General features: G+C 37.8%; 1 protein-coding gene across 3 annotated transcripts; it reads left to right on the forward strand.

The window, feature by feature from the left end:
- Positions 1 to 7,736: 7,736 nt before the first annotated feature.
- Positions 7,737 to 12,581, forward strand: XLG3 (extra-large GTP-binding protein 3). Of its 3 annotated transcripts, none has more exons than XM_079004301.1 (10): positions 7,737 to 8,122; positions 8,374 to 8,586; positions 8,776 to 9,874; positions 9,962 to 10,099; positions 10,191 to 10,295; positions 10,413 to 10,592; positions 10,749 to 10,935; positions 11,016 to 11,254; positions 11,465 to 11,637; positions 11,711 to 12,581. In XM_079004301.1, exons 3-10 carry the CDS (start codon positions 8,891 to 8,893, stop codon positions 12,306 to 12,308), a joined length of 2,604 nt encoding a protein of 867 aa, XP_078860427.1. In that variant the 5' UTR covers positions 7,737 to 8,122; positions 8,374 to 8,586; positions 8,776 to 8,890; the 3' UTR covers positions 12,309 to 12,581. The 3 variants fall into 3 exon arrangements, with proteins under 3 accessions (XP_078860427.1, XP_078860428.1, XP_078860426.1); XM_079004302.1 differs by having other exon boundaries at positions 8,451 to 8,586; XM_079004300.1 differs by lacking the exon at positions 7,737 to 8,122 and having other exon boundaries at positions 8,146 to 8,586.
- Positions 12,582 to 13,991: the final 1,410 nt, after the last annotated feature.

A 13,991-nucleotide genomic window follows, 5' to 3' on the forward strand; every position in this document is an offset into this window, starting at 1 on the left:
ACAATTTGACTCTCTTCAGCAGTTTTATTTATACTAAATAGAACTAAAACACACTACGTATACTGGCCAAAGCCAGGGTTTTCAAACAGAACCAATTATGCAATGACTTCACATACAAAATACTTATACTTCATGGTTAGCTGAGGTAGTATTTTCGCATACCACTATAGTTTTCAGTAACGAACATTCATAGTTTTATACGGAATCGATAACGCTAGATTTTCATTAAAGAAAATATCGGATTTTCTTGGAAACATACATATATTCATGGTTTACTACAGAACTGATAACACTACATTTTTCATTAAAGAAAATATCGGATTTTCTTAAAACAAATACAAACATTTCTGCTAGCTCATCAATGACTTTTCATTACAAACTACCGCTTATGAACTCACCAGCTTTATGCTGATATATTTTCAAAACTGCTTGTATTCTCATGGAATTAGTAAACAGGTACTTCCAGGAGTTCGGAGAAGACGAGGAGTTAGAGTCGCGTCTGTCTATTTACTTTTACTCAGAATAAAAACTATGTATTAAACATTGTAAACCTTTTCACATATGTATTCAATGTCTGGTTGTGTTTACTATGCTTGCTATGATACAATTGTTGTGATACTATGCATGACGTCCTCCACCCCCGAATGTTTCCGCCATTCCGGTTTGGGGGTGTGACATGACGACTTGGGTTTTCAGATGTGCGAAAAGTATATGTATGTGTTTGTAGATCTATGTGCAGGTATTGAGCATGCTGCTATGCTATAGCAATCAGTAGGTTTGTCCCCAAGTTTTGAGCACGTTGATGGAGTATGCTGAAGACATTGAGTGGGTTTTGTTAGTTATATGATCAGGTTCTGAGTATATATGTGTTATGGGCTAGCAACTTGTCCTACAAGTGGACAGTGTAGGGTGAGGTTTCAATACCATGACTCTTGTTGGTGTTGTGAAGGACATTGTTTAGGACCTCTTGGACAATGGAGGAGGTGAGAGCCTCCATGATGGAGCGTTGGGACAAATGAAGTGACGACAACAGTGTCGATAGGTTATCAAGAGCATGCCAGTCATGAGCTGAGGGCTGGAGTGGGCATGCCAGACTTATGTTGTGGGCTCAGAGGCAATCCAGACCTATGTTGAGGTCCATGTAAGGGTATTACAGTCATAGGCTGTGGGCATAGAGATTGTGTTGATTATGTCTTTTGTAGGAGCGCATTCGGGTTGATCTTTCTCCGGATAGTCTATGGCGACACATTATATTTTCGGTTAGGGTTGAGGCGGTCCTGATGTATGCAGTAGGCCAAGATACCCGGTGCGGGCTGACTGAAAGTCGTAGGCACGGAGGCTCAATAGGAGCGGTAGGGTTGAGGCGGTAAGCCAACAAACCCTGAGAATGTTAACTCGATGGTTGAACTGATTCGACATGTTGGATCCCAATCTAGGGTATTCCGTCCCGAGGATGACCAGACGCTATGATCAATTGGATTTGGCATATTGGTATTCCAACTCGAAGGGTGAGATAGGCTAGATATGAGTCTCGTGCTGGTTGACCGGAAGTGGTAGGTATGTTGTTGGTGGTAATCGCTTGCGGGACTATATTCTATGGATGTGGTGGGTGACAAGGAACGACATGTTAGATTATTGTTGGTGTTATGTGGATATATTATCCTGATGGTCTATTATATGGCATGTTGTGTTTGATCGGGCTGAGGTGGTCCTGCTTTATGTAGTAGGCCAAGATACCTAGTGCGGGCCGACTGAAAGTCGTAGGCATAAGGGTTCAGTAGAAGAGTAGGACTGGGGAAGGAGGTTAGCTGACCAGAGTGGTCGGATTGATCGAAGGCCTAGCAGGGCAGCCCAGTCAGGTCAAGCGCTCGGTGAGTGGTCCGGGGAGACTGTAGGCCCTGAGTGGGCGGTCCAGCCATACCGAAGGCTCAGTATAAGTTAATTTGTTAAGCTATGAAGGTGCATATTGGATGAGTAGACGGTTGTATCATTGGGTGATGTTCAGGTCGAAGAGCACTTGATGTAGGGAAACCAGTAGCAACATCGGAAAGGATCCTAGTAGACGTGGGAGCCGGAGGCAGAAATGCGGGAGCATTATCCAGGGTTGTTCACCGCAGCAGACTTTGAGGACAAATTCTAGTTCAAGTGGGGGAGAATTGTAACGCCCCGACTCCCAGGTGATAATTTTATGGCTTTGATTATCATAAGTTGCAAGGCCACGTGTTTAAGTGACCTACTCTTCGAGTCCAAGATAGGACTCGACGAGTAGGAGCTAAAGGATGAAACCCTAATTTTCGGGGTTTTGCACCCTATTTAAAGGATCATAAGCCTCCTTCAGCCCCCTTGCAACCTCTTGAGAGTCCAGCAAACCCTGATTTGTGTGTGTGCTTCATTCTTGGGTGTTTTAAGCTTTAAAAGGTGGATCTTTTTAAGAAGATCTTGGAGAGCAAGTGGCTAGAAGTAAGGAGCGTGTGGGGATCTGATATCTACCTCAGTTAGCATCTTTTGGAAGGTATCAAGCCGTTACCTTGGCCTCATTTCATTCTAGATCTCATTTGGTTAAAGATTAGGGCTTTTCTAGCATAATAAGAAGCTATTCTTGGGTATGAGCTAAGATCTGAAGTTGTAACTTCATATCTGAACCCTCTTTGGTCTTTATGTCCATTAAGCTCTCAACTTTAGCAAGTATGAACCTCTCCTTAAGTGTGAAACTCAATTTCAAGCTTGGTTTTGACATTATAAGACTTTAGAGCCTTGCATGCACGTAAAGTTTGTAACTTTACGTGATAAACATGCCTCGGGAAGCTGGATCTGCATTATGAAACCTTAAAGTGGCTTAAAATGTATCTGAATGGATAGTGGATTGAAGGGACTCGACGATTTTCATGGTCAACTCGGCGAGTCAATGGGGGGTTTTCACGACTACCCGAGTTCTGGAAGGACTCGACGAGTCAGTGACTGCACTCGACGAGTTGGGTCAACATGGATTGTTGACCTTGATCGTTGACATTGACTTTAGCCAAGGGTTGTCTATTTGACTTTTGGGGAATTTTAGGAAGTTGGAAATTTATGAGTATAGATCATTGGTTTTTATAGGTGTTGGATTTTGGGGCAGTGTTTCGGGAGCGCGATTTTGTGGTTCAGTTCGACATTACAAGGTGAGTTATTCTCACTATATCAACAGGGTCTAAGGCACCAATGCCGACCCCTATCGGATTTGTATCCGGGTTTATTGCATGATATGCTTTTATTGATTTACATCTTGGTAGTTAGGATGGTGATATGCTTATGCTTGGTGACTTGGTTAGGTCGGTGTCCTGGTAATATAATGAGGCTATGTTAGTGACCGGTTAGGTCGGTATCCCGATTATTGCGATGTTGCTATGATTAGTGATATGTTAGATCAGTTTGACTGTTATATGATATGAGCTAGCGTATGATATTTGTGCAGGATGTTGCTATGATTAGTGATCTGTTAGATCAGTTTGACTGTTATATGATATCAATTAGTGTATGATATTTATGTGCACATGTTTGTTTGGTTGGGGGTTGAGTTGAGGCGGTCCTCCTTTGTGTTGTAGGCCAACATACTTGGCGAGCGGTCCGGATAGGTTGTAGGACCTGCGAGGCGGTCTAATCATTCCGAAGGCTCGGGAGCGGTTCAGATAGGCTGTAGGCCCTGCGAGGCGGTCCAGTCAGGATGAATGCTCATTATGCATACTGTAGACTTAGGGAGTGGACCAGGTGGACTGAAGGCCCGTTGCAGGCGGACCAGTCACATTGTATACTCGAGATACATGGTTGTTCTGTTTACTTATATGTTATGGTTATATCGGTATGGCGTTAGTATTTTGGGGGTAACTCACTAAGCCTTCGAGCTTACAATATCAGTTTATTGTTTCAGGACTTAGTAATTTGTATCCCTTTTTTTAGATGAATAACCCAACAAAACACATTTTTCAGCCCTTTTAGAAAACTTATATTGATTATTTAGTTTGGTAGCAAAGCACATGCTACCAAATACTCTTAAATGTTCAAACACAAGTGTTTTTTATAAATATAGTTCATAAGGAGACAAGCCTTTTAAAATAGAAGTAGGCATTCTATTTATTAAAAAAACAGAAGTAAGAACAACTTCTCCCCAGTAAATAACTAGAAGAACAGATTGAAATAACAAAGACCTAGCAACATTTAAAATATGTATGTGTTTCCTTTTAACCACCCCATTCTGGTGTGGTGTATAGACACAATATGTTTGATGCAGAATTCCATTAAGTTCAAAAAAAGACTTCATCTTAGAATTTAGAAACTCAGTTCCATTATCTGACCGAACAACTTTAACCTCTGAATCAAATTGATTTAACAAGATACTAAAGAAAGACGTAAAACAATTATAAACTTCATCGTTAATTTTCAAAAGATAGACCCACGTAGCCCTTATGAAATCATCCACAATAGTAAAAAAAAAAACCTAAAGCCTTCCCTAGTAGTCACTCTATAGGGACCCTATACATCAAGATGAATTAACTCTCCAAGACTATATGAGCTATGAACACCAAGAGAAAAGGGTTCATGAGTTTGCTTAGCCTTGTGACAGACATCACAAGGATGAAGATCAGTATTAGCAAAATTAAGTTTATCTTTTAAACAGTTTAAATCTTGTTCAGCTGGATGACCCAATCTACTATGCCAAGTTAGTTTATACACAAAACACTTAGCAAAGTTAGTAAAATTAAGTTTATCTTTGCACAATTTATGTACAGAAAGTAAATTCACATTAAAATCAGGAACAACAAAGACATCAAATAGTGTTAAGTTAAAAAAAAAAACAGTAAATTTTCAATTTTGCTAATTTTGGTACAAGATACATTAGGATGACTCACAAGAAGATTCAATTTTGAAACATCAATAGTATCATGAAGAAGTGACCCAGTTGAAGTTATATGTTGATTTGCCTGAGTCAACTACCCATTTTTTATGGTTAAAAGTAGAATTATATGACCTAAAAAAAGGAATACCTGCCATATTAGCACTCACAGAAGTATCCTCAGAGACAAAAGACTTCTCATTAATGAGACTCAACAACTTGTTGTATTGCTCACTTGTAAGATAGTGAGCACTACTACTCCCAGTGACATCTGAAGCAACACTAGAAGAAAAAGAACTACTAGAAGGAACAAATGAGGAGTTACTAGAAAAAGATTTACTTTGACTCTTCATGTTATCACTATTAGTTTCATTCCTGAATTTAAAATCTTTTGGATATCCAATTAGTTTATAACATCTTTCAGTAAGATGTCCCTTAAGTCCATAGGTTTTACATTGCAAGTTCTAATTTCTTCCTCTGTTTGAGTTATTATTTTGACTCCTCTTATCATTGAATCTAATGTTAAATGCAGATACTGAGTTTTAGAGACACTAGAGGAAGAGGAAAGAGCCCATTCTTTTGATGAGACTCCTCTCTAGAGACAACAGAAAAGCAGATTTAACATTAAGGAGAGGATCCATCAAAAGTATGTGACTCTTTACTTGATTAAAGGACTCATCAAGACCACTTAAAAACTACATTAGCTTCATTTGCTTAGAATTATCATTATATTTAGCAACAGCCTCACAAGTACATTTAGCAAGATTTGTAAGACCATAGAATTCCTTCCAGAGAGCATCAAGTTTATTAAAGTATTCAAACAAGGAATACCCATTTTGACTAAGAGAATTAATACGTTGATGAACATTAAAGATAACCGACCCATTTTCTTTATTACAAGTTTCAAACTGTTCATCCCAAATTTCTTTAGCAGATTCATAACATGCATGACAAGAGTAAATGGACTCAGATAAAGAACCAAGGATCCAGGAGCAAACAACTACATTGGCATGCTCCAACTTCTAGGACCAAAGTTCATCATTGGAATCCTTAGTCACTTTACCTTCAACAAACCCTAATTTATTTATAGTTTTAAGACTTCTAGTCATAGAACTACGCCATACACATAAATTTTCGGTCCCAGATAGTTTTAAGTTTACAGTTGTAGTAACAATATTATCAGAAGGATGAATGAACAAAGGATCATCTTAGTTCACATATTCAATCTTAGAATCACTACCAGATTCAGAACCAGGTGCAGGTCCAGTTATGATGCACAAACAAGGAAACTAACAAAACACAGACAATTGTGATTCTTATAAGTTCAGATGGTCACCATAGTATGTCGGGGCCCAAGATAAGAATCACAGAGCCACACAAAAGAAACAATCAAGACAAGAATCACATAATCACACAAAGAGACTATATAATAACTGGTGTACACAAGACAACCAAGATCTCCCAGAATCTACAGCTAAAAATAGAGATAAAACGGAACAAGAAGGCTCACAAAACAACCGTGAAGAGAAGAAGCAGATCGATTCTTGTTACTCAATTCCCTACAAGAGTTAACGGTGATGAAATTCGTTCTCAAGAGAGCTATTTCAGAGAACAAGATTAATCGATCTTATAAGACGACGTTCTACAACCAAGGATCTCCACTCGTAGACAATCAGTCAAACAAGGATCTCCATGTGACGACAGATCTGCAAGAATACAAAGAAACTCGCAATACCAAGATCTTAAAAAACAAAGAACACAGAAAAAAATTTACGAACGAAAACCTAGATCGTAAAAGAACAACCAAACCCAAGACGATCACAAAAAGGTTCAACCACTAGAGAATCGAACAGAGACCTCTAGGATAACCAACTATGAAGATCTAAACAAGTTGAATAAAAAACACAAGATCTAAACAAAAAATATGAACAGAAAAAAGAAGTACCTCAAACGAGTTGACGATGATTGTCGGAAACCAAGATCGGAGCCTCACTGCTCTGATACCATCTTAAAAAACACACAAACACATTTTCCCAACATTATCATCCATTATATCATTTGAAGACAAACATACATATGGTTTTGATCATACTTACATTCAAAAACTTCACTACAATATTCCTAATCTACTCTCTGTATTTCACTCAACCTAATCTACAACAAGAACTAAGAACAGAAACAAAAATGAAAAACCCTGGTTCTTTATCTGAAGAGAGAACGAGAGAGAAAAAGTCTGATAGTGTGTGTGAAAAATGAATCAACTGAAGTGTAACATCCCTCACCTAATCCTTAAGTACCCGGGTAAACGGACTCTTTCAACCCGTGTGCAAACCCGAACTTAAACAAAATAAAATGCATTGCAACCCACAAGAATCACTCATAATACACAAACTACCCACAACTTAACCAAATAACAAATTTAGTAATAAATTAACTTACCTTTCAAACCTTGCAAAACAAAGAATGTTAAGTTTGTATACCAACATATATATTTTTAACACTTCACCTTAACAGTGCGGAAAATAAAATGTTCCCCTGAATGCGTAGGGATGGTTCTATGTGTAAAAATGTCACCACAAGTTCCATACATATGAGATTATGATGTTCTGATCTAAATAAGTTTTAAACAAATATAGTTCAATACAAATTACATAAATATATATACTTAACTCATATCTCAATCTGATATAATTCGTTTACAAAAAAAATTGATAACACATTTCTTTTTCATAGAATTTTGAGAACATTGCAATGTATATACTTGGTTAGAAACTACAATTATTTCAGACACCAAAAATAATGGTTATGACACATTACGCTATATAACAACGTTAGATGGTCTCCACAAACCCCATCATCCATACCATCAAGGCATCAACCATCACCTCCCCTCTTTCTCTTTCACACACACAACACACAACACACAACAACCCAAAAACACACAGATTTGTATGTATATGTAGGTTATAGATTGTAGCCTGTAGCCTCCAATGGAAGTGTGTCGGGGTTGTTCCCTAGAAAGCTTTTCCCTACAAGCACCAGTAGTACCCATTTGATTTCTTTTCAGTTTTCAGAGGCCCAAAAGGTTAAAAAAGTAAATAGCTTTCAGATTCATCTTCCCTTTGCTTGTCACTTTCTCAGTTAAAATATTTTTTTATCTTCCACAGTGTACCCGCACGCCCCTCATCCTTTTTCTCGCCTTTCCTTGATGCCCTTTACTCTTTTCTTTTCTAAAAGCCAGATACTTGCTCCAAAGTAAGTCTTTTTATTCTTTTTTTGCCTTCTTTGTTGCTGACAAAATCTTTATCCTGTTGATGCTCCTGCCATATAGTTGCATTTGTTTAAGAAATCTGTCATCTTCAATTAGTTTAGATTTGAATCGTTCAAATCATGTGAATTTGGATTTCAAACTTGTTAGGTTTTGACAGATTCAAAGGGGTTTCTTCATTCGGGTCGTCTGTTGTTTCGTTGATTAGTTGTTCTAATCTTTTTGTTCAAAATTGAAGGCTTTTGAAGATCGAAAAAGTTAGACTTTGACTGCGATGATGAAGACTTTGACTTTAGTTTGTGCGATGTGTTCCAGAATTGGTTGATTCTTTTTGAGGTGTGTGGTGGGGCCTTGTTTTGGATTGGTTGCAACCATTTCCCCCTTTTTGGCTGTTGAATATGAGGAGATATTGACTTCACCAAACTCATCGGGGAATTTCTCGTAAATTGAGGTATTTTTCTTCTTTAATCTGATTTGGGTACTTTAGCTAGTTGAATCTATGCTTCTCTGAATTGGGTAGTCAAATTTTACTTCTGTGATGACCTAATTTGACTCAAAAATCGTTTCTTGAGATCCTTTAGTTCCGAAAAGTACATCTGGGTTGTTTCTCTTCTTTAATCTGATTTGGGTATTTTTACAGATTAGTCGAATCTATGCTTCTCTGAACTGGATTATTGATATTTGGTGACATGAAGACCCAATTTGATTAAAAAAAATCGTTTCTTGAAGATCTATTAGTTTCCAAAGAAATTGGTATGAGAGATATGGAGGAAAACGGGGCAGAAGATTGGAAGGAGCTTGTGAAGAAGATGCTACCTCCTGGAGCTGCAGTACCTGAAGAAAGTGATGAACTTGATTACTCAATTGCTATGGAATACATGGGTCCTAATGTTTCTTATCAGGTTCCAAGGGTTGAACCATTAGAAGTAAATTCCCGTTCTATCCCTACAGCATCTGTAGCTGAATCATTTTCAGATTCAAGAAGATCCATCACTCGTGAAGCCCCCCCTGTAATCGAGCCTATACCTTTGCCAGTTTCTTATATTGCACATGTGACAGATTCCCCAAATCAAAGTCCAAGATTATCAAGGAGTTCTGAATCTGTAGTTTCCGTTTTGCATAATGGTGATTCATTTTCAGCTTCCCCTTCAGGGTCTCCTAGTTCTTCTCAAAACCTACAAATTGATGCTAATGGAAACGAAGTGAGACGAGGTCGAGCTCCTGTGGTCACTTTCAACACAATCGATAGATCCGAGAGGAAAGACGTGGGGCCCGGATACCCCGAATACGTTGCGGTTTCTAAAGAAAAGAAAAAGAAGAAGACAACAAAAAGACGAGTTTGTTACAGGTGTGGGAAAGGGAAGTGGGAAACGAAAGAATCTTGTTTGGTTTGTGATGCAAAATATTGTAGTAATTGTGTTCTTAGAGCAATGGGATCGATGCCCGAGGGTAGAAAGTGTGTTACTTGTATTGGTGAAGCGATTGATGAGTCAAAACGTCTTACTTTAGGGAAGAATTCGAGGTTGTTATCTCGGTTGCTTAGTCCTTTGGAAGTGAAACAGATTATGAAAGCAGAAAAAGAATGTTCTGCTAATCAGCTAAGACCTGAGCAATTGATTGTTAATGGGTATCCACTTAAACCTGAAGAAATGGCTGAACTTTTGGGATGCCCATTGCCTCCACGAAAGTTAAAACCTGGAATGTATTGGTATGACAAAGAATCCGGTCTTTGGGGAAAGGTAAAACCATGTTCTTTCTGTATGTGTAGTGAGTTTTCTGTATGTTTGGTTGTAAAGATTGTAATATTTTTGTTTTTAATGTTTCAGGAGGGAGAGAAACCCGATAGAGTTGTGAGTTCAAACTTGAATTTCACTGGGAAACTTAGTCCGACTGCAAGCAATGGAAACACAGAAGTTTACATGAATGGAAGAGAAATCACAAAACTTGAGCTGAAAGTGCTGAAGGTTAGTTAGTATTTTGATGTTGTTACAGATGTTTGGTGAGTGATATAGAAATTTGAAATCTGTTATAATCTGTTGTATTGATTTGTTTCAGATGGCAAGTGTGCAATGTCCTCGAGACACGCATTTTTGGGTTTATGATGATGGGCGTTATGAGGAAGAAGGTCAGAATAACATCAAGGGAAATATTTGGGAAAAGGTATGTATTGTATTATTATCTATTATCTATTATTATTATGTAATGTATGATATTTTCATGTGTTGTAAATAAAGTATGGTGGATAAAATGTTTTTTTTGTTATTTTGTTGGGAAAAGGCTTCAACACGGTTTCTTTGTACGTTGTTCTCGTTGCCTGTGCCACAAGGTCAGCCACAAAGAGAGAGGGATGAAGCCAGCAATTACACAACTGTTCCAAATTACTTTGAGCCCAAAAAGATTCAGAAGCTTTTATTACTTGGACTTGAGGGTTCTGGAACAAGCACCATCTTTAAGCAGGTATGCCCCCCCTATTTCATTTCCATTTTCATTTTCATTTCAAAAAAGTTGAAAAAAAAAAAAACACTTTATGATTACAGAGATTATCGATTGTAATTAGTACTGGTTAATGAGCACGTATAAAGATCATTTCCCTTGTGGTTACTGTGGATGCAGGCAAAATTCTTATATGGGAACAGATTTAGTGATGAAGAGCTGCAAAATATAAAGCTGATGATCCAGAGCAACATGTATAGATACCTGAGCATTCTACTTGATGGACGTGAGCGCTTTGAGGAAGAAGCAATGATGATGAAGAAAAACTCCCTCTCCATAGAATCACATGATCAGTCCACCGAAACAGGTAGTTTGACTTTATTTTTTTTACCTTTTGAACTCAAAAATCAACATAAACTTAAATCGAATGGTTTGATTTCAATTCAGGTAATGAGGAAGAAGCAAGCCACTGTATCTACTCCCTGAACCCAAGATTGAAACATTTTTCGGATTGGCTCCTTGACATCATTGCGACTGGAGATTTGGATGCATTTTTCCCTGCAGCAACACGTGAGTATGCCCCACTAGTCGAAGAGGTCTGGAAGGATCCAGCCATCCAGGAAACATACAAGAGGAGAAATGAACTACACTTCCTTCCCGATGTTGCAGACTACTTCTTAAGTCGGGTGGGTATATTCATTCATTCATTCATTTCATCATTTCTCAAAACAAACTTATTAAGGTGCCTTTGATAGTTGTTGATTAAGTCTAGACACAACCCTGAATGAATCTTACCGAGTCAGAGGCTTCTAAGTATGATATCAAACAGTCTGGATCTGACCGAGTCACACCCAGTAATAAAAATAATAATAATAATAATTTTGAGTGGGTTTCAGGCGGTTGAGGTATCTAGCAACGAATATGAACCTTCAGAGCATGACATATTGTATGCTGAAGGTGTGACTCAAGGAAATGGCTTGGCTTTTATAGAATTCTCCCTTGATGATCGTAGTCCCATGTCAGAGACATACACCGATAATCTCGATGCCCAATCTCAACCTCTTACCAGGTAATCTTACATTTTGTATATCAGCATTTTTTCAAAGTGATTAATCTTTTATATATGTGTTGTTACTTGTTAGATATCAACTGATCAGAGTAAATGCTAAGGGAATGAACGAAGGGTGTCGATGGGTGGAAATGTTTGAGGATGTGCGTGTAGTCGTGTTTTGTGTTGCCCTAAGCGACTATGATCAAATGTGGTTGTCACCCGACAACACAGGAAGCGGGTCCCTACTTCAAAACAAAATGGTTCAAAGCAAAGAGCTTTTTGAGGCGATGGTGAAACACCCTTGTTTTAAAGACACTCCTTTTGTCTTGATTTTAAATAAATATGATCTTTTTGAGGAGAAGCTTAAGCATACCCCGTTAAGTGCGTGTGAGTGGTTCACTGATTTCAGCCCGGTTCGACCCTACACCAACAACCAAAACCTGGCCCACCAAGCTTACTATTATGTGGCGATGAGATTTAAGGATTTGTATGCGTCTTTGACTACAAGAAAGCTGTTTGTTTGGCAAGCGCGGGCCCGGGACAGGGTGACGGTTGATGAGGCGTTTAAGTACATACGGGAGATTGTGAAATGGGATGATGAGAAGGAAGAGACGTATTATGGTGGGGCTGAGGACTCGTTTTATAGTACAACTGATGTCAGCTCACCACCTTTTGTCAGGCAAGAGTAGAAAGAAGAGTGGAAATTGAAGTATGTTTTGTTTTTAATTTATATGTTTGTTGTTTGTTGTTTGTAGATAAGAATATGGTTGGTGAATAATAAGAAGTTGTTTTATTTGGATTTTTTACAAGTTAGTAGTTGGGAGGGACTTAAGTAAGTTATATGGTTGGTAAAGCTCCCTGTCCTGTCATGTTTTGTTTTTGTCCTGTAAGTTGATATGCGAAGGGTTGTTAAGATCCGATTTTCAAATGTAAACCAAGTCCATAAGTATTTTTTTTTTTCATGTTTCTTAGTTCTTACTTCTTAATGCAGTTTTATATAACTTTATGGTGTTTGGCAAGAAAAGAAGGCACCATAGGAGAGGCGAATTTGGAGTGTCAAAATGGATCTAGAGTGGAGGTGCACAAATACTGATTTTCCATAAACTGGTTTTCGGCTTTTGGCTATAATTGGTCTTTTTGTTTTTTTGAAAGTGAAATTGCTTTAAAAAATCGGCTTTTCGGTTGAAAAAATGGTTCGTTTGCTTTTATAAAATCCTTTTCATCAGTTTTCGCTTAACGGGTTCTAAAAATACCAGCCCGTTTTATTATGGTTTAAAAAACACAACTCTTGATGTGCACCTAGTCTAAAGTAGAGGTGCACATGGATTGGGTTGGGCCAAAAAGACTAGTATGGTAAAAGATGAGTCTGAAGTAAACCCATGTTTGTTGTCTACTCCTCTAGTGCCACTAAATGATGACCTCCTAAACTACATATGCTTGTCTTTAGTTTTCAAGGTTGGGTGGCTTGGCTTGGTCAAATGAAGGACTTGGGTTCGAGTCGGCATTGCGTAATGCGTGCGTGGGACTGGGAGTACCATTAATTTAGTCTCACTCCTCTAGGCTGTAGAGGTGGGCTTCTCTGGGTGAGTAGGTTGATGCCTTAGGTAGAAATTCGGTTATAATTGGTTCGTGTTTTCGGTTATTTGAAAGTGAAATTACGTTAAAACCAGTTTTTTCCGATTAAAATCTGGTTTGGTTCAGTTTTTTAGAAAAAAATCAGTGAAAACCGATTTCAGCTTTCTATAAAAACCTATATCAAACCACCAGCTCAGTTTTAGTTGAACGGGTTATATCGGTTATTAAGATTGTTAAGAAAAAACAGTTTTACATGGACTGGATTATTAGGCCATCCAAAGTATCCATTACTAATCACTAATGTGAAAGAGTGTTACCTCATCACCACATACAACCATTAGATGTGTATACCCATCATTATATCCTTCTTACTTTTCATTTTATATATATATATATATATATATATATATATATATATATATATATATATATATATATATTACTTAAAATATAAAGAGAAAAAGAGAAAAAGAAAATAATTGGTTGTGGTGATTCGTGCTTTCCACCACAAATGACCACGAAAACTTCAACCACTAGACACCACTAAACACCCAAGGTAGTGTTCACATTTGTGGTTCGTGGCCAACTAGACACATGGCATAGCCGAAATTTTATTTTAGGGTAGGCCAAATAATATACAAAATATGAACCAGTGGTAAAATTCTTCAAACGATAACAAAATGTAACTATATATATATGTATTCTTAACTAAATTTTTTATTTTAAGTTGCAAACGATGTTGCCTTACATTATTAAAATAATCTAAAATTGAGTCTAATCGACATAGACAACAATGC

This window comes from Lactuca serriola, chromosome 6, assembly GCF_051521515.1.
Source record: "Lactuca serriola cultivar US96UC23 chromosome 6, Lser_US96UC23_V15, whole genome shotgun sequence".
Classification (NCBI taxonomy): domain Eukaryota; kingdom Viridiplantae; phylum Streptophyta; class Magnoliopsida; order Asterales; family Asteraceae; genus Lactuca; species Lactuca serriola.

Bases quoted from the DNA above. Each gene is read 5' to 3' on its own strand.
- XLG3 (XM_079004301.1), top strand. From the start codon at position 8,891: ATGAGAGATATGGAGGAAAACGGGGCAGAAGATTGGAAGGAGCTTGTG. The intron at 10,296-10,412 runs GTATGTATTGTA...TGTTGGGAAAAG, and splicing joins AGGGAAATATTTGGGAAAAG to GCTTCAACACGGTTTCTTTG. The intron at 11,638-11,710 runs GTAATCTTACAT...GTTACTTGTTAG, and splicing joins CAATCTCAACCTCTTACCAG to ATATCAACTGATCAGAGTAA.